The sequence below is a fragment of the Gracilinanus agilis genome, chromosome 6 (genome assembly GCF_016433145.1).
Source record: "Gracilinanus agilis isolate LMUSP501 chromosome 6, AgileGrace, whole genome shotgun sequence".
Taxonomy (NCBI): Eukaryota; Metazoa; Chordata; class Mammalia; order Didelphimorphia; family Didelphidae; genus Gracilinanus; species Gracilinanus agilis.
This window is the reverse complement of record NC_058135.1, coordinates 168289390-168309842: the sequence shown is the minus strand read 5'-3', so window position 1 is coordinate 168309842 and position 20453 is coordinate 168289390. Positions and strand designations below refer to the sequence as shown.

At 34.2% G+C, this 20453-nt stretch overlaps 1 protein-coding gene across 2 annotated transcripts in view; it reads left to right on the top strand.

Annotated features, from left to right (window-relative positions):
• The first annotated feature begins 11309 nt into the window (after positions 1 to 11309).
• The window catches only part of GABRB1 (gamma-aminobutyric acid type A receptor subunit beta1), a 476966-nt gene continuing 467822 nt past the window's right edge, over positions 11310 to 20453 (top strand). For both annotated transcript variants that reach the window (XM_044680798.1, XM_044680797.1), the window contains exons 1-3: positions 11310 to 11389; positions 11622 to 11713; positions 12191 to 12258. In XM_044680798.1, the coding sequence (XP_044536733.1) occupies positions 11310 to 11389; positions 11622 to 11713; positions 12191 to 12258 (240 nt within the window). The remainder of the gene's footprint in view (positions 11390 to 11621; positions 11714 to 12190; positions 12259 to 20453) is intronic.

Genomic DNA, 20453 nt, shown 5'->3' with positions numbered 1-20453 from the left:
AATTATACATTCTACCCTCTTAACATAAATATTTTGGAAAATTAAATATGTAGATATAATTTGTACATTAAAAGTATTAAAATAAAGGGACCACATGTAAATGTTTGTTATAGAGACATCATCTTCACTAAACAATAAACTCACTTAAACCTGGGTCCCTCCTGATGACATTCCGCCCCCCCCCCCCAAATCTCCATTTCTGGCACTGAATTCTCTTTCTTTCATACTTCCTAATTTACTGGTCCAGGTGGAAGAGTCTGAATATTCCTTATTGTTCACTGCCATTTCTAGGTTTTCCTCTCCTATCATATTCAGGAACTTCTCCTTTGAGTTTCATGGTATTTATATTTATTATTCAAACTAGATCTTTTGGTCACCATCTATATATAGGCCAATGCATCGTCCACAATCTTCTCTCTTCCCCAAAACCTTCCCTTGTACTACAGTATTTCAACATAGATATTTGAAAACTTTTTTTGCATTAACATATAGAAACAATTTTTGACAATTGTTTTTTCACATTTTAGGATTCATAGTTTTCCTTCCTTCCCATTACATATTATACCAATGCTTTCATGTAAAACATATTTCCACATTGTTCATATCATGAGAGGAGATACGTATCATACATAGAGGTAAAACTCATGAAGGAAATATAGTGGAAAATGGCATGATTTGATCTGCAATCAAACTCCAACAATTCCTTTGGCTTTGGATAGCTTTTCTCATGAGTCCCTAGTGATTATCTTTCTTGGACACTTGCTTTGCTGATAATGCTTTAGTCCTTCAGAGTTGATCATTGTATAATATTTTATACAATTAAATTATTGTTATTGTAATACTGTTATTGTATACATTGTCCTTCTGGTTTTTCTCACTTCACTTTACAGCAATTCATTTAAATCTTTGAGGTTTTTCTGAATTCATCCTATTTGTCATTTTTTATGGTGCAATAGTATTCCACTATAACCATATAACACAATTTGTTCATCCATTCCCCAAGTGATAGACAACCCCTTAATAGGCCCTTTCCCCTTATCTCAGATCTTTTTATGAATAGACCCAGTAGTGATATTTCTAGGTCAAAGAGTATGCACCGTTTTATTGCCCTTCAAGCATGGTTCCATATTGCTCTCAAGAATGGTTGTATGTGTTCACAGTTTCATCAACAGTGCATTAGTTTCCCAATTGTCCCACTCCTCTCCAACATTTAATATTTTCCTTTTTGGTCATGTCAGCTAACCAGATAGGTATGAAGTGGTACTCAGAAATATTTTAATTTTCATTACTCTAATCACTATTGACTTGGAGCATTTCCTCATATGAGTATAGTTTTAATTTCTTCCTTTGAAAACTGCCCATTTATATCCTTTGACCATTTTTCAATTGGGAAAGGTTTTATATTCTTATAAATATGACTCAGTTCTCAATATATTTGAGAAATGAGGCCTTCATGAGAAACAATTGCTAAATTTCCCCCTATATTTGTCATTTCTTTTCTAATTTTGGTTGCATTGGTTTTGTTTTTACAAAAACTTTTAAAAATTTAATGTAATTAAAATTATCTATTTCATTTTTCTTAATTTTCTCTATGTCTTGTTTAGTCATAAATTCTTTCTTTATCCACAAGTCTGATACGTAAATTTTATGTTTCCCTAATTTGTTTAAGATATCACCAATTATTTTTATAACAAATATCCATTTTGACTTCATTCTGGTATATGTTGTGAGATGTTAGTCTATGCCTAGTTTCTGGTAATGTTTTCTAGTTTTATCTGCAGTTTTTGTCAAATAATGAGTTTTTTTCCCCTGAAGCTTGAATCCTTGAGTTTATCAACCACTAAGTTGCTATGAACATAAACTGATATGTATTGATTACCTAATCTTTTTGACTGGTCCACTACTCTATTTCTTAACCAGTATCAGATTGTTTTGATGATTGTTACTTATAGCATAGTTTGAAATTTAGTAAAATGAGGCTTTCTTCCTTTATATATTTTTTCATCGATTCCCTTAATATTCTTGGAATTTTGTTCTTCTGGATGATTTTTTTCTAGTTCTATGAAATAACTTTTGGGTACTTTGATTGATATGGCAGTGAATAGGTAAGTTTATTTAGGTAGGATTACCACTTTTATTATATTGGTTTGGACTATTCATGAACAGTTAATGTTTTTTCTAATTGTTTATATCTGACTATTTGTTTGAAGAGTGTTTTGTAATTGTGTTAATATATTTGCTGGGTTTGCTTTGGTAAGTATGCCCCAGGTATTTTGAATTGTCTAGAATTATTCTGAATGAAATTTCCTTTTCTATCTCTTGTTGTTGTAATTTGTTGATTATTTATGTGGGTTTATTTTGTATCTTGCAACTTTGCTAAATTTATTAATTATTTCTAAATTTCTGGTTGATTCTCTAGAATTCTGTGATTCATATCATCTGCAAAAAATGAGCTAGCATTTCTAGTACAATATTCAATAATTATGGTGATAGCAGGCATCCTTGTTTTACCCCTGATCTTAGTGTGAAGGATTTTAATTTATCCTCATTATGGATAATGGTTGCTAATGGTTTTAGAGAGAAGCCATTTATTGCTTTAAGGAAGTTCCATTTGTTCTCAATGTTTTCTAATGTTTTTATAAGGAATGAGTAGTGAAATTTGTCAAATGCTTTTTCTGCATCTACCGAAATGAATATATAGTTTCTGTTGGCTTTGTTATTGATATGGTAAATTATGCTAATCATTTTTCTAATATTTAACAATTCTTGGATTCCTAGTATGAAACTCACCTGAATCTGGTGTCTGATCTTTGTGATATAAGCTATAATCTCCTTGATAGTGTTTTCTTTATAATTTTTTGCATCAATGTTCATTAAGGAAATTGGTCTGTATTTCTCTTTTTCTGTTTTAGTTCTTCTTGTATAACAAAAATAATTTGGAAGGATTCCCTCTTTCTCTATAATTCCAAATAATTTATATATTATTGCAGTTAATTGTTCTTTGAATGTTTGGTGAATTCACTTTTGAATCCATCTGACTCTAGGGAATTTTTCTTAGGGAATTCTTTGATGGTTCAATTTCCTTTTCAGTGATGGGGCTGTTAAAGTATTCTATTTTTTCTCTTTTGTTTATCTGGATAGTTTACATTATTGCAAGTATTCATCTATTTCACTTATATTGCCAGATTTATTGGCATATGGTTAGGCAAAATAACTTCCAGTAATTGTTTTAATTTCTTCTTTATTGGTTCTGATTTCACCTTTTTCATTTTTGATACTGGTAATTTGGTTTTCTTTTATTTTTTTAATCAAGTTAACCAATAGTTTATCTTTTTTCATAAAACCAACTCCTTGTCTGATTAACTCAATGGTTTTCTTACTTTCAGTTTGATTAATCTCACCTTTGATTTTCAGAATATCTAATTTTGTGTTTAATTGAGGGTTTTTTGATTTGTTGTTTTTCTGATTTATTTAGTTGCATGCCCTATTCATTGATCTCCTCTTTCTCTATTGATGAAAGCATTTAGAGATAGCTATTACCTCCTAAATACAGCTTTGACTGCATTCTATGAATTTTGTTATGGTGTATGATGTCTACTCATTGTCATTTTCTTTCATGAAATTGTTGATTGTTTCTATGATTTTTTCTTTGGTAATTTCAGTCTTTAGGATAATGTTACTTAACTTCCAATTAATTTTTAGTCTTTTTGCTTCCCTTGTTGGATGTAATTTTTATTGCACTATAGTGTGAAAGCATACATTAATATTTCTGGTTTTCTTTATTTGGTTGTGAGGTTTTTATTCCCTATTATATGGTTAATTTTTGTAAAGGTGCTGGATATTGCTGTGAAAAAAGTATGTTCCTTTCTATTACCATTGAGTACATGCTTATACTGTCTCAAATATTCTAAATTTTCAGCTTCCTAATTTTCCATAAATATCTACCCCACCTCTATACAAAGAGATGATTGTTTTGCAATCACCCCAAAATGTTCCAGTTATATCCTATGAACTCTGAAATTCCTAAATTTGATCATAATATGTTGTCATCTCATTTTTCCTTCAACTCACATGTTACTGTTTTTAGGAGACCCTTCACTATTCTTTAGCAATCAGGTAGTCTGATGTGTCTGAAGTTCATTATATTAACAAAAAAAAACTTATCATAGATATGCAATCATTTTAAACCACTGCATTTCAGAATTCCCTAGCTGTAACTATCTTTGCCACTTTTAGCAGAGATTATGGGGATGGGTTACCATGACCAGTATATACTAGGAATTTTAGAAACAAACAAAAAGGAGCATGCCCTCCTTGAAGAACATATTATTCTAGAGAAATAAGCATCAAAACAAATAAGCACAAAGTAATTTGAGAAGGGAGCAAATGATAACAATTAGATAATAAGGAAAGCTTTTTCTTAGGAATTAGTACTTGAGTTGAGATGAGCCTTGAAGATTTAAAGGAATATGAAATTGAGGAAGTAAGTCATCCCCAAAATGTGGAATGATTTCTACATGTGCATCTATGTAGAAAGTAGCAGTGTGGAAATATAAGCCTGAAAAGTAGGGTGGATCCAGAATATGGAAGATCTTCTGTTCTAACCAAACATGTTTAAATTTAATTCTGTAGGTGATATGTATTCATTAAAGATTTTGGAGACATGAAAATATCTTTTGGTAGAAATTTGGAAGGAGATATGGGAAGCCTTGTTAGGAGACTATTTCAATGTTCAATAATGCATCAATAAATGACGATAAAGTGTGGTGTTACAATGGGAATAAAGAAGAGGGGTTAAAATCAACATGGCACAAGCTATACAGGATAAGGAAATTAAAAATTAATTATGTTTCCTTATATTATAGATTGCTTCCAAAAATTTTTGGGTTCCAAGAACAACTTTAGGTTACTACTTCCATTTTATCTTCTTCCTTATTTTCCTTCTTTTTTTCTAAAACCCTTAATTCCCACCTTAGAATTAATACTACGTATTGGTTCCAAGGCAGAAGAGTGGTAAGGGCTAGGCAATGGGGGTCAAATGACTTGTCCAGGGTCACCCAGGTAGGAAGTATCTGAGGTCAGACTTGAACTTAGGGCCTCCCATGTCTAGGTCTGGCTCTCAATCCACTGAGCTACCCAGCTGCTCTCTTCTTCCTTATTTTATCATCACAACTGTCTCAAATTTACCATCACTGTCAATACTGCTTTTTTCAAGAGTGGCATTATCATCATGACAGAGACTCTTCTGTCTCTTCTGCTGTCAACACACAAAAGTATCTGGGAAATAGATGCTTACAGTCTTGAAATAAGTAAGTTAATGTTTATGGGGAGGGAAAAAGGATTTAGACTAACTTATTTCTCCACTAATCAATAACAAATAATATAAAAGCAAATGGACCATGCAAAAGAGTCTTAGTACTGACTCAGAAGTATATAGGACCACAAAAATATAGCAAAAAATGATTTTGGAGACCACTTATTTTACAAATGAGAAAACTGAAGTTAAGTGACTTATTTAGAGTCGCACAGCTAATAAGTGTCTGAGGTAGATTTTCAACCCAGATCTTCTTAAATATCTGGGCACAACTCCAAAGATACCATCCAAATAGTGAAAGAATGTAATTTCTCAATTCCTCCCAACATTAGCATACATACCTGCTGAAGTCCTAACCCAAATGATAGTTTAATTTTTTTATTTCTATTTCTTATTGAATTTTATTTGGATCATTAATAATTGAATATATTCTGGCTTTCTACTGTTCCCAGTGAGTCAAATTTTATAATCAAAAGTAATTTTAAAAGAGAGAAAAATAGTTTAGAAAAATTAACCAACACATTAATGAGTCAACTACAGACATCTAGTGAATAGAACTAAGGTAGTGGATAAATCCTTGCTCTAGATTCAGGAGACCTAAGTTAAAATCTAGTCTCTGATAGTTTAATAGCTATAGGACCCTGGGGAAATCACTTAACTTCTGTCTGCCAAAGTCTTCTCTTCTGTTAATTGTGGATAACATAGCACCTTCCTCCCAGGGTTTTTGTGAAGACAAAATGAAAAATGTCTGTAAAGTGCTATATAAATTCTAGTTATTATTATCAGAGATGATTATGATGACATAAGCAATATTCCACACCCATAAAAATCAACCCTTCTGCAAAGAAGTAGGGAAAGTACATTTTTAACCTCTTTTTCCAGAATAAAGGTCGGACAGTATAATTGAAGTTTTGTGTTGTTTTTCTTTAAATTCTTGTAGCCATGACACACATATATACAAATATATGAAGACATATAAATGCAACTATATCTTTTCCTGATTGTACTTAATTCACTCTGCATTAGTTCATGTAAGACTTTCCACATTTCTCTGAATTCTTCATAGTCATTGTCTGTTATCACGCAATATCAGTAAATTCCATTCATGTACCATATTCAATTTAGCTATTTCCTAGTAAATGGACATTTATCTTTTTTTTTTATTTTTTGTTTATTTTCTGGGTGTGGAATGGAACTTCATAGTTATTTTGGTTAGCATCGCTTTGATAATTATTTTGAGCAATCTTTGATGTGATTGTTAATAGTTTTAAATTATTCTTTTGAGAGTTGTTTGTTTATATCCTTTGACCTTTGAGAGAATGGTCCTGGGACTTAAGTATTTCTTTTAGTTTCCCTTATATATTTGATATTAGATCCTCATTAAACTAATTGATGTGAAGATGTCCCCCATTCTTCCTGTCTTATTCTAGTTGCATTAATTGCAAATTAAATGCAAAAGTTTTTCAGTTTCATGCAAACAAAATTATCTGTAGTATACATATTTTTTAAACCCTTGTACTTCGGTGTATTGTCTCATAGGTGGAAGATAAGGGTGGGCAATGGGGGTCAAGTGACTTGCCCAGGGTCACATAGCTGGGAAGTGGCTGAGGCCAGGTTTGAACCTAGGACCTCCTGTCTCTAGGCCTGACTCTCACTCCACTGAGCTACCCAGCTGCCCCCTCTGTAGTATATTTTATGATTATTACCTGTCATTTCATTAGTCATGGCTTTCAAAGATAGCTAATCTGATTTTCTTATAATTTTTATGGCATTACCATTGCCATTAAACATGTATTAATTTTGAGATTTTTGTGGTATATGACATGAAATTAGCCTAAACCCAATTTCTGTCAAACTGCTTTCCAGTTCTTCCAGCAGTTCTTATTAAATAGGGAATTCTTCATAAAGTAACTCATCATCTTGGATTTAGTGAACATTGAAGTGCTGAGTTCAGCTTTTCTGTCTCTTCTTTCTCTAATTTCATCTATTATTATAATTTTCTATTACTTTAGTCAGCACCAAAAATGTTTTGATGTTTCCTGATTTATAGTATCATTTGAAGTGAGGAAGTTCTATTTTGCCTTCATTCCTAATTTCCAATTTTTTCCCCTCAAGATTCTAGACTAATTGGTACTTCAAATGAATATTTTAGAATTAATTTCCTAGCTTTATAAATTTAACTTAGAAATCTCTTGGTAATTTGATTGGAGTAGAAATATTTATTCCTATGAATTAATTTAGGTAAAAATTTTTATCATATTGGCATGGTACAATCATCAGCAATAAGAATTCCTTCAATTATTTTGGTTATTTCTTTAAATTGTGTTTTGTAATTATGTCTATATCATAAATTTGTCTGGGTAGATAGACTTACAGACACCTAATTCATTTGGCAATTATTTCAAATGGGTTTGTTCTTGCTATTTTTGCCTCCCAGATATTGCTATTTATGTGTAGAAATGCTATTTTTTATTTAGAAGAGGGTATATCTTGTTCCTTTATTGAAGCTATTGTCTCAAAAATTGTCTTTGCTGAGTCTCTCCAGTTTTCTAGGTGAACCATTTTTAATGTAATTAATTCATTCATTTCAACCAATGTCTCCTCCATCTTTATAAGTTTTTAATTTCTTTCCCTTATTTTTTTATTTGTATTTCCAGAAATTTTCCAAATAATAATAGTGACAGGTAATATTCTTGCTTTGCTATTGTATTTATTAAATAAAAAGTTCTGCTGTTTCCGCATTTCAAGAAATGACTGGCTTTTAAGTTATATTTGTACTTTTCCTCCTATTAAAAATGCCCTTTCTGTGTTTATATTTTGAAGGATTTGGGGCATAAATGATTGTTATATATTCATCAAAGATTTTTTCTATTTACTGATATGGTTTGGTGTATTTTTATTTTAATATGGTAAGTGTCAGCATATTAACTGTTTTCTTAATGTTTTTTTCCCAAGCTGCTGTTCCTTCATATCATAATTTTGAGAAATCCCCAATTTATTTATTCATGTAATCTTAGGATGATAGAACTAGATGTAACCCTGGCAATTGTCAGGTTTAACCTTCTCCTTTTAATAATAACTCACATTTACATGGCACTCCAGGATTTACAAAGTTGCTTTTTACATATATTATTAGATTTGACCACAGTATACTTATGTTAGAAGTTATTACTATCCCATTTTATCAATGAGAAAACTGGCAAGACTTGGGCCATAATCATACAGCTATTAACCATTCAAAGTTGTACTAAATTCAAGGTCTTTCCAATTCCAGATGTAGCTCTTCTACTATTTCATACTACTTTTCATCTTTTACTGATGAAAAAAAAAAAAGGTTTCAAAAGATTTAGTGACCAGAAGAGTAAATTATAAAATTCAGGGAGCAGTGTCACTGATAGCTTAAAATGTTGTGTTTCAATTTAATTGAAACCAAAGCTTTATGTTAAAGGGATAAATCTCTGAACATTAAAGTTAGCGGTAAGGAAGGAATTAGGGACCAAGAGTGTCCTTCAAATTTTTTTTGTATTATTGTGTCAATAGTTCTCAGCACAGTACATCATTTTGTACAATGGAACCTACTTAAAACATTGTTGTTGTTTTTCTTTAAGTGATTAAGAGTGGAAGTGTGCTCTTAATTTCAATACTAGTAAAAGTTTCTGTCATTGATTTCCTTTAACTCTTTTAAACACAGTAAGCCTGTTCATATATGATTAATACTTTCAACTATTTAACTTTTTTTTTAAACCCTTGTACTTCGGTGTATTGTCTCATAGGTGGAAGATTGGTAAGGGTGGGCTATGGGGGTCAAGTGACTTGCCCAGGGTCACACAGCCGGGAAGTGGCTGAGGCCTGGTTTGAACCTAGGACCTCCTATCTCTAGGCCTGACTCTCACTCCACTGAGCTACCCAGCTGCCCCTATTTAACTTTTTATCATCCATTTGATTTTATTCTCTTACCCAGTTTCCTCTTGTCTCTACCTCTGCCTCCATGGGTCATATTTACTTACCGCCAAGACTGTGGCTATGGATTATTAACTGATACTGCAGTTGAAGATTTGGGTTTAAATTCTTGCTTGATGCTAAATTTTGCTAAGTTACTATGGGCAAGTTCCTTAACTTCTCTGAGCCTGGTTTTCTTATCTGTAAAATGAGAATAATTATATTTGTAGAACATATCTAATTTAGTTTGTCATGAATCACACATGAGTTATTGTATGTCAAGTGATTTGCAGCCCTTAAAGCACTATATAAACCTCAGTTATCATCATTGGCTACCTATACAACCTATGGAATGAAATCATAGATCTAGTAGTCCCTTCATCAGTCTTTTGGTCTGCCCCCTTTATTTCATGTAAGAGAAAACTGAGGTCCCAGGAGGGTAAGTTACTAGTCTAAGGTAACACAGGCAATAAGCATCAAAGGCAGATTTGATCAAGGTACTCTAATTATAGACCAGGGTTCTTTATATAGTACTAGACTGGTGTCTTTAAACTAGTCATCTCCAATGTCTCTGAAATTACTTCCGACCATATCGATATTCTCTCTTCTACAGATTGTGTGTGTATGATTTAAAAAAGCTTAAGTGCTTTTGGCTATCCATGATGGATAGTGGCTAATTCCTAAAGTAACAGCTTTATAGTGATGAGTACTGAGGCTGATCCATAGAGCTCATTTGGCTTCTTGTTTCTCCAGTTTAGGACTGGCACTTCATTTCTCCCCAAAAGGAAAAGGATAGGGTTAAAGTGGAGTGGAGGGAAGGGTGGAGCCAGTACTCTCATGTCTCCCAGGTGTTCTGAGTCTTTAGAATGTGGTTCTCTTGCTCCAAATATAAAGAACCTGTTGGTATCCCTACTCAATCTTCCACAAGCTAACTATGGTACTTGGGAGTTGTGTGTAAAGAATATTTTGTCCACTAAAAAATGAAAGAACACAGTGTTTGACCTGTCTCTGCTCCACCCTTCCTCAATTCCTCCAGTTTAGGGGGAAGTGGGGATCAGAAAAGGGGAACAAAAAAGATGGGCAAGAAGAAAGAAACCAAGAGAAGGGAAAGAGGAATAAGGCAAGGATGAGAGTAGTAAGAATGGAGGAAGGAAAAGAAGAGGCAGGCATATGTAAATAGCCTCTGAGGTCCTTCCTGATCTGAGATTCTGTATAGAATAGTTGCAGCAGTAACTGGCCGGTTTCGGAAGCCAGTTTCTCCTGTGTCTTTAAGAAGTCACCTTAATCAATACAGTTTCAACAATATTGTTGTTGCCCCCACTTCCATCTCTAGCCTAAGGCTTTAAAAATTAGATACACACACACTTACACATATATACATTTACGCATATACCCACATATGTGTGTGATTTATTTTAATTGCAGTCTGTGGGTCCGAGGGGGAGGGAGATGGGTTAGCAGAGAGGTAGAGGAAAGCGTGAGCTAGACCCATTGCTTCACTGGTTTTACTCCCTCCCCAGCAGAGCTGGGTAGGGGACAACTGAGGCTTCCTAGGACGCCTCCCCTGGGAAATGACCAGGGAGGATAAGATCATGCTTGGAATAGTCCCTACTGGTCACTGGCACACCCCTAATCCGTCAAGCTCCAACTCCCGGGACCTCGGCGGCTGCCTACGACAGATGCCAATCACTGGCTGCCTCGAATCCGGGCAGTGAGCTGAGTAAATCAGAGTAAGGCAAGAAACCGGAAAAAAAAATATCACAGTCATCTGTGCAACAAGCTACCTATGAATGTACATATATGACCTTGTGTGTGGGAGCAGCTGGTCCTTTCCACTCACCCAAAGGAAGCGGAGTCTACACACCAAGAACTTCGAAGGGTCGGAAAGCTGTTGACTGTTTCGAAAGGAATATTGTTTGCAAGGCACAAGGTGTCTTGAGAGAGAGCAACCTCGGGGCGCATGCGCAAGCCAATTCCGGAATTATTGCTGTGCCTTGGACTAAGTTGCATTCCTTGAATCTTCACAGAAAAGAGAATTCTTTAATCAGAGTTAGGAATGTGGACAGTTCAAAATCGGGAGTGCCTGGGGATTCTGTCTTTCCCTGTGATGATAGCTATGGTCTGTTGTGCACAAAGGTGAGCTGCTTGTTGTTGGGTGTGTGTGTGTGTGTGTGTGTGTGTGTGTGTGTGTGTGTGTGTCTGTGTCTGTGTCTGTGTGTGTCTGTGTGTGTTTCTGGTGTTTGAAAAAATAAATGCCCGTTTGAATTTTAAAATCATGTGGTGGGGGGATTAGATGTGTGGATTTATCTTTCTGTCAGATTGCAGTTCTGTGATGATTCTAAATACAATCCGTACTTCTTCCCTTCAGCGCTAATGAGCCCAGCAACATGTCATACGTGAAAGAGACAGTGGATAGATTGCTTAAAGGATATGACATTCGCTTAAGGCCAGACTTTGGAGGTAATTCTTCATATTTTTTCAACGTGTAATACAACTGTATTTCTCCTTTTTTGCCAAAGGTAAACGTCAGTTAAAATGCAAATCTTTTTTCATGAGTATGCACTATCTAGCACGCTCTATGGATACACACAGGAACATACCCGTATATTCCGGTACCCACAAGCTCAGGTAAATGAATGCAACAACCAAACACACTGAAACACACACACACACACATACACACACACACACACACACACACACACACAATCTGCCTGCTTAATGCTGCACACGTGTACAGACAGAGCTATTTTCTACACAGGAGTAGGAACAGAGAAAAGCCTTAAAATGTTAAAATGTAACCTACTATAAAACAACAAACCCTTTCCTCCCCTTCTCCCCCCACCCCCCACCTTTTCTTTCCTTCCAGTCTTCAGACAAATATATACATATGGGATATGATTAACTACCTAATAAAAACTGAATAACCCTTTTTAGGTCCTCCCGTTGATGTGGGAATGAGAATAGATGTCGCCAGTATTGATATGGTTTCTGAAGTCAATATGGTGAGTACACTTTCTGAATTTTAAAATCGGCAAGAATAATATGCAAATCTGAAACTGACACATTCTTAGTCCCATTCACTGGATATCAGTGATTTTTCTCTGTTTTGTTTTAGTTACAAGATCCTCTCCCCACCTCCCATCCCCCACCTTGCTTTGTATTTTAGAGACAATTTGCGGTGATTTTCCAGATTAAAGGTGTTCTGTACTATTTAAAGAAAGGCTGTTGATAGTTGCCCAGTTGGATGGTGTTTGGGCGGAGTCTGAGTGTAACTTTACCCCTGTTTCAATTCCCCTTTCCATAAGGAAGGGCGCCATCTGCAGTCTTCTAGGGCTCCCCTGAATTTTAAGCACCCTGGACAGAGGTCTGCTTACAACTTCCCATAGCTTTTTTCCAACCTCGGTCATAGGCTATGGAAGGAAATACATCAGCAGATTGAGTTGTTTCTCTGCTTGTTGAGGTTCTGGATAAGATTACTGTGAAGTTGCTTTCTATTTATTTATTTTTTATCTCTATGCCTCAGTCCCCACCCCCACATTCTCTAAACTAGAAACTAAGTGTAGCTAGTTATTTGAAAAGCTGGCTTCCAAAGGTTTTTTTGGTCTGAGTCTTAGAAGCCTTGAATGTTACCAAGTGATGGCAGATGGGCACATTACCACCACAAAATTGTCCTGGTTTAGGTTTAAACAGAAATGTGATGGCTATGGTCAATGTTTTCCTTTGCTTCCAAAGCCTGTGCACTCAGCAGAAAGTTGATGACTTAAAAGAAGATTGTTTTATTAGAACAGCATGTTCTCTTTTTTTCAAAAAGGTTAATCTTTCAGTTTTCCTGTAGGTGTTAAAAATTAGACTGAAAACACTCTTTTACTTTCACTGCTGCCTATAGCCAGTAGCAGGCAGAAGACTTTTCCATGGCTAGATCGCCTAACTGTTGCTTCTTCCAAGACAGAAAAAGCCTGTTGCTTTTCCAGGGAAAAACCAATGAAAGCTGCAAATAGACAAATTGCCATGTTTTAACTTGAAGCAAATCAGTGCCAAATAGAGTACTTAATTAAAGCAAAAATAAGCACAAACTGAGAGAGTTGAATAACTACTTCTTGGATTTTTACAATGTAAATATGAATGCAGAATTCTTTTTCTTCATGTATATCTTCTTTAAGCTTATCAAAATGCTTTTCCTTTTGTTGGGCATCTATATAATAAAAGGTATCCATTAATTTATGACTCTAGTAAACATTATGACCATTAAATTATTTGTTATTTTTGTTGTTATTAGATGATTTCTATATGAAAATAAGAAACTTTAAACAGTAAATATTGACTTATATATGCTGTTTTGGTTACATGCAATTATATCTGTTATTAATGAGCAGGTCATCACATGTTTAGCCCTCCTTTGCACCTGAGCAAGACATTTTGTGTGTGGGGGGATGCTGTATTTGTAGTCTTATATATCGTATTAAGCAATGAAAAACTGCTAAGTCATACATTTTGAAGAAAGACCTCTTCTATACAAATGCAGTCTATCAACTTCTAATAAACTGGGCAATTTGGATTAAAGGAAATCTATTGTTTAGATTCATGTCAATAAAACAACAGGTTTGTTGAAAAAATGTTAATTTTAAATCCCTGGTTTTAGCATCATATAAATAACTGCAATAATTACAAAATGTTTATAAAGTCTAAATTGGGGAAAAACCTTAAATGACTCCTCCCATATGAAAAGTGTCAATATATCACATTCTACAGTTTTTTGTAGGTAAATTCTCTATTGGTTGTCTCTACAACCTCACACACACACATTCAATCCCACAGAAGCACTCCTCTGCTTCATTTTTTTATGGTCAGTTTTTCATCAGTTACTTCAGTGACAAAGTACACCAAATTAGTTGTTTGAATTTTAAAAGATGATTCAATAAAAAGTGTTAAATTCCTTCTTTTGCATAAATATCATTATAGATAGCTTGTTTACTCAGGAATTGGAGTAATGAAATGAAAACACCAGAAAATATGAATAAACATTTATTTACTTAATTTCTATCCTCTCTCATGAGTGGCTTATTGGAAAAAAAACCTTGCAATGGTAGTGCTGGGTTCTAATTCGTGTGTTGTTTATTATTGGTAGTATTAACTTGAGCAAATTATTGCTGTGTCTCAGTTTTCTCCTATGTAAAATGAGGGGGTTGGACCTCATTATTTCAAAGGTGCCTTATATCTCTATCTCATTCTATGCAAGGTTAAATAAGAGTGGTTTAAAGACTAATTTGAGTTTCACTCTTGCTTCACCTTTTTCTTCTTGTCAGATTGAACTGCTAGCTAGAAATACAATTTTTTCTTGAGATCAAAAGCAACAAAATGAAGTTTCAGAATCAAAAAGTCTAGATACACATGGTCTGGATATTAGGATACTAAATAACTGAGAGCTACTTAAAATATGTTTTCCTTTACACAAAATGCTCCTCATCACCATATTTTAGAATATCTTTCTTCCTTCAAAACTCAGATTAAGGGCTAAGCACTTGATGTATATATATGTACATATGCGTATGTATGTGCATGTGAAAGTAACAATGGCATTTGAATAGAAAACTGGACTCTGGACATAGAGCCAGAAATATTTGTGCTGGAGTCCTATCTCTGATACATGTTGCTTGAATGACCCTGGGTAAGTCACTGAAAATTTCAGTGCTTCAGGCACCTCTCTAAGACTTTAAGCAGCAGAGAAGGTTCTGATCTGCCATAATAGAGGAAAGTCTTCTTCTGGGAGTTTCACATATCAAAAAAAATAATTCAAAAAATAAAAATTCAGTTTCTCTCTTTATATATAATTATTTCTCATTATACTTATTGTTCCCTCAATAAGAAGTGAGATGTTTGAAGACAGAGATTGTTTCATTTCTACCTGGTACATAATGGGTACTTAGTAAATAGATGTTGAATGAATGAATGTACGATTTATGTGGTAGAGAAATTTTTCTTTCTATAATGATCATGTTTAACAGCACAGTGTATATAGTTGCTATAAAACTTGAAAATTTTTACCTAGATACAAATGGAAAACAACCAAAAATTAAATTCAAAATCCAAAAAAGAAAAAGAATAGAATATTATTTAAATCAAAATATATGTTTCCTTTAGATAATTTGTGGATTTTGATATTTCCATTTCTTTACAGTAAGAATTTTCCATGTCAAATGGTATTATCATAATTCCATGTAATGTGCTAGAAAATAATAGGTTCTTTGGTTTAAGTTATTTTCCTTTGACACATTGATAAAATAGTAGTATTATAAATTTATTTATCATATTACCTTTACCAAATTTTACCATTATATCTAGAGTATTTTCTGCTTCTTGCTTTTCTGAACATAAAATGCTTCATTTCCTCAAATAACAGAAACAATTAGGTGTGGTGAAGACTCTGATTTTGATCAATAAGCTTAGAAATTCCTTGGAGAAAGGAGTTGATGATATAGTTGGAAATTTGTTTGTATTGTTTGTTTGTATGATTCTTTTCAGGTGCCTATGTGATTCTTTAAATTAGAAACATGTATCTTTCTCCTCACCACACAAGATATACACTATATAGTGACTATTTATTGCCACTGGTATGGCGGGGAAATGCTTACAACTCTGAACTCTTAGGAAAGGAATTTAACTTCCCCCAAATTCTACATTTCTCTCACCTTCCTATATCTTCCTATCTAATTCTCTCGATAAATTGACTTCCCTCTAAAATAGGAAGAAAGAAGGAAAGGAAGAAAGGAAAGAAAGGAAAGGAAGAAAGGGATGGAGGGAGGAAAGAAGGGCACATTATAACAACCTGGGGAAACTGAGGCAAAAGATTGAAGCCAGAAGAGTAGAAACATTAAAGAATTTAGACTATATGGGATCCCAGAAAATCTGCTACTCTGGCTACTCTATAAAAGATATGGATATGCACCAAAGAAGCACAATCATCCATCTTATTCAAAGCCAACTGTTGATTTCCTACCCCTTTTCTTGCAGTAGCATAATGATATAGGAATACAACATAGTTGTGTCTATGTCATATTGTGTCAAGAATGCTGACAGAAGTCAAATGATCTAGGTTCAAATCTCAATGGTGTCATTTAGATGAAAAGTTCTTGACTTTTATGCTTCTGTGTCTAACTTTGTAAAATACAGTGGGTGCCTCAAATGACCTTAAAATTCTTTTCCATCTACAAATGTATGAATGAAAGAAACTGTGACTGAAACACTGAATTTTCTCAGACAACAAGTGCTGCTTGTTTCTTGTCTAATAATAAAACTAGATCTGATTTCCACATAAGAATACTCTCTATGCAGTTTGCAGCACTATGTAACTAATAGTCAAGTTTATTTCAAGATCTTCCAGAAGTGTGCATGTATTTTTACTTTTTTACCTACTAGCAGAGTTTATTCTTTTTTAACCTTTACCTTTCATCTTAGAATCAATTCTGTGTATTGGTTTTAGGGTAGAAAAAAAACCAGTAAGGGCTAAGCAATGAGGGTTAAGTGACTTGCACAGTCACATAGCCAAGAACTGTCTGAGGTCAAATTTGTATTCACAACCACCTGTTTCTAGGTTTGGTCCTCAATCCCCTGAGCTATCTATCTCTCCCCACCTCATCTCTCTTGTAGGCTTCATTCTAAGTTATTCTAACAGATGCTTACCATGCATTCATTTAACCATGATTTGTTTAGTTATACCAGCCTGGGTTTCTCTAGGTTTCTCTAGTGAAAAAATTTGAGTGAAATTACTTATTTGGAAACATAAAAGCCCAAGTCAAAATATATACCATTTTTGTTTTGTCTATTTTTTATTAATTAATGGCATTTAGATATATTGCCCAAGAGGTTTCTAGTTAAATGAGGTTGCCAGTTCCAATTATTGATGGGCATCCTTAACTTGGTTGCCCCAAATAACAATTATTCAAAATACTATATTTCATATATATAGTACTATATTACTATATATGTACTATAGTACAATTTAGTTGCATCAAAGATGAGGCTTAAAACATAAATGAAGAGTGATCTACATCCTCCAAAATCTATTTTGAAGCACTATTGTATAAAACCTTATTATAAGGTACAAGGTTGTTTTGTTTTTATTTTCTTTTACAGCCAGTTGAACAGGTAACTAAACTCAACAGGGGCAGAGTAATGTAATAATTGATCATAAACAATAAGGTAAGAGCCTAGATGAAGGAACTTAGTTTAACAGACTAACTAGTGATCCTCCTAATTGTGTCAACACTTCAGAAGCACTCAACTATAAAAGATGTCTTTGAAAATATTACCAAATGCAATAGTTCTAACAATGTTATCCTGCTGCTTTACAGAACATCAGTGACTTTTTTTCTCCTGGAACAGAGAATACTACACACTGCTTTTTTCCCCCCACTGAGAAGCTAGCAATAGCGTTATAAAATGAATGCCTTAACTGTACTATCACTGCTATCAGTAAATATAGCATTGAATCCTCTGAGGTTTCAATAGAATCCTCTTCCTTTACCAAGACAGCAAATGGATTTATAATATCATTTATATTCAAGGGAGTTATTGACAACTTTTATAAATAGGAATATATTTCCTTCCAAATAATCACTCTGATTTACCTAATCTGGTTCCTCATGGTCATAGTATAGTTCTTGAAATTTTACATTTTCTAGAAAGATGTTAAAGTGTTTCCTTTTAAGGGTTTACAAAAGAGTTTAACCTCTCACCCCCTGCTTTTTTTTCTGATCAAGTAGGGAAAAAAGAAAAGGAAACAATTCCATATGTTAAATTAATCTTCCCTTTGAGTTATCATTTGTTAAGATATTTTAGAGAATCATGTAGGATGTTGGACAGAGCACTGACAAATTTTAGGACTAATCTCCAAGGTAATTTCTAGTTCTAATATTCTATGGCAGTATGATTCATTATTGGACTTGTAGTCAGTCAATAAGCAATTTATTAAGTGCCTACTATGTACCAGGCATTGTGCTAAATACTATGGTTAGGAAATCTGGGATCCTAATAATACCTCTTTTAATTGGGTATCTATAAGCAAATCACTTAACATCCCTTAGTTTTTATTTCCTCAACTGTAAAATAACAAGATTGAACTAAATGACTTAAGAGGTACCTTCTACTTCTAGATCTATGATCCTTATTTGTTTTGGTTATTTAAAAAAAACTTTAACAGACTAGATGGATAATCTACAAGGATTTATTGCATTCCCACAGGATGAAAGCATTGCATTAGGCTCTTGGGAAAAGGAAAGAAATAATAGCATAATGATTAGGCAATCTCTGGTTTCCAGAAGCTTTTCTGACTAATTGACCAAGGCAGACTATTCAACCTCTTCTTCCTAAACTATCCCTCAAGGGTACTAGATCCAATAATGAGAAACAGAAGGTGCTGTATCAACAGTCTTCAAAATCCAACTTGATTTATGCTCATTTTTTCTCACCTAATGAGTCAAGACTATACTATAAATATTTGCATTTGGTAGTTTCTATCATATTTAAGTTGACAAAGTAACTCAACTACAGTTAGACTAATTTGTTTTTCAACACACATGAAATAGGAGCAAAATCTCATGCTTTCTCACTTCTGAAAGACCTCAAAGGAGTTACAAAATCTGACCTTGAATCATTCCATTAGTCATTCTCAGTGTGAAAGGGGAAAACAATCAAGGTCTCATTGTTTTCTGAAAATTAATTAATATTCTACTATTCCATTTCCCTGACTCCACATATGCTTTATTAAGTGTTTGCAGAATGGCAGTGCCCCTGCTCCCTTGTAAAATACTGAATTATTATTCTCATACTATCACTGTCTATTCAGTAGACCATGTTTAAAGCAATATTTCAGTCCTGAATACTGGATATATTTGTTAATTTTAGAAGACTGAAAAATTTTCTCCAATGCCACCTTCACCATTAAAAAAAAACAACACAATGAAGCTTATATTTTAGAAATTGATGAGTTATTTGTGCTTTTAGTGTAACAGTGATTTGAAGTTGCGGTTCTGTACTGATGTCTTTGAGTAGGATTATGAGTTCTGTCAGTCACTCTTCTTCCATTAGTGTATCTGTGTGTGGGCTGGGTTATTTATCCCTGTCATTCTCTTAGCCCTTTCTCGTTGGACTTGCTCTCTGTACCTCTCTTCTAGGGGCTCCTCCCTTTCAAAATAGACTAGGGAAAACAGTGGAAAGTGGCAAAGGCATTGCCTCTAATATCAATACACCTTCTCCTAACCCTAACCCCTAGATTGAGTTGGGGGGTGGGGAGAGTGACAGAGTAGATACTGTAGGAGACAGAGAGGGAAAGGGAAAGGGGAAGAGGGAAAGAAAGGAGACTGAGAGAGGGAAAGGGAGGAGAGAATAGAAAGAGGGGAGATATGAGTAGAGGAAGAGGAAGGGAGAAAGGGAAGGAGACAGGAAGGAAGAGAAACAGAGAGAGCCAGTCCAGAATGGGTTCCCAGTCTAAGCTCTGAGAACTAAAAGTCAATGAAAGCCTCTCCTTTCAATTTTGAGTCCCTGACAGACAACTGATCTGTCAATAAATACTGACTGAAGTTGTAAATCTCTGTGTTCCATTATATATGTAATATAGAGCATAAATGTTTTGTTATATTAAAAGACAAAATAATTAGAAATAAGATTTTTTAAAAAGATGTTTTGGAAAATACATGTATATACTCTAGAGAGATGGTGGAAAAGGGAAGGGGGGAAGGGAAGAGAAATTACTGACTAGTGGGTCTAAAATCCAGAATGGTGTTTCAATAACACATTGCAATACACTTGGTGCACAGTCTGTTCAGATAACTCTAGTTCTGGAATATAGTGCTAAATATTTCATGGCTGGCAATGCTTCCCTCTGTGGCTTCAAGCTCTTTTAAGTTTCCAGCTCTGCTGCTTGTTAGGGTAGTTTCCACTCTGCTCTTGATTCTGAGCACTGCTTCTATCCAGCCATATTTTCTTTTAAAGCTTTCATAGTGTTCAAAATCCTTTAGTCTAATATGACATTTCTTTGGTCAAATCAAACTTTCCATCACTAGGTTATGTCAAAACTCCAGGAGGAGACTGAGAAAGGGCAAGATGTACCAAGACCACTGCCTAAAAACCAACAGATAGCCAGCTCTAGGATCTTGATCTATGTGGTCAAGGCACTGATAGGCCAGGAATGTTCTGATTCATT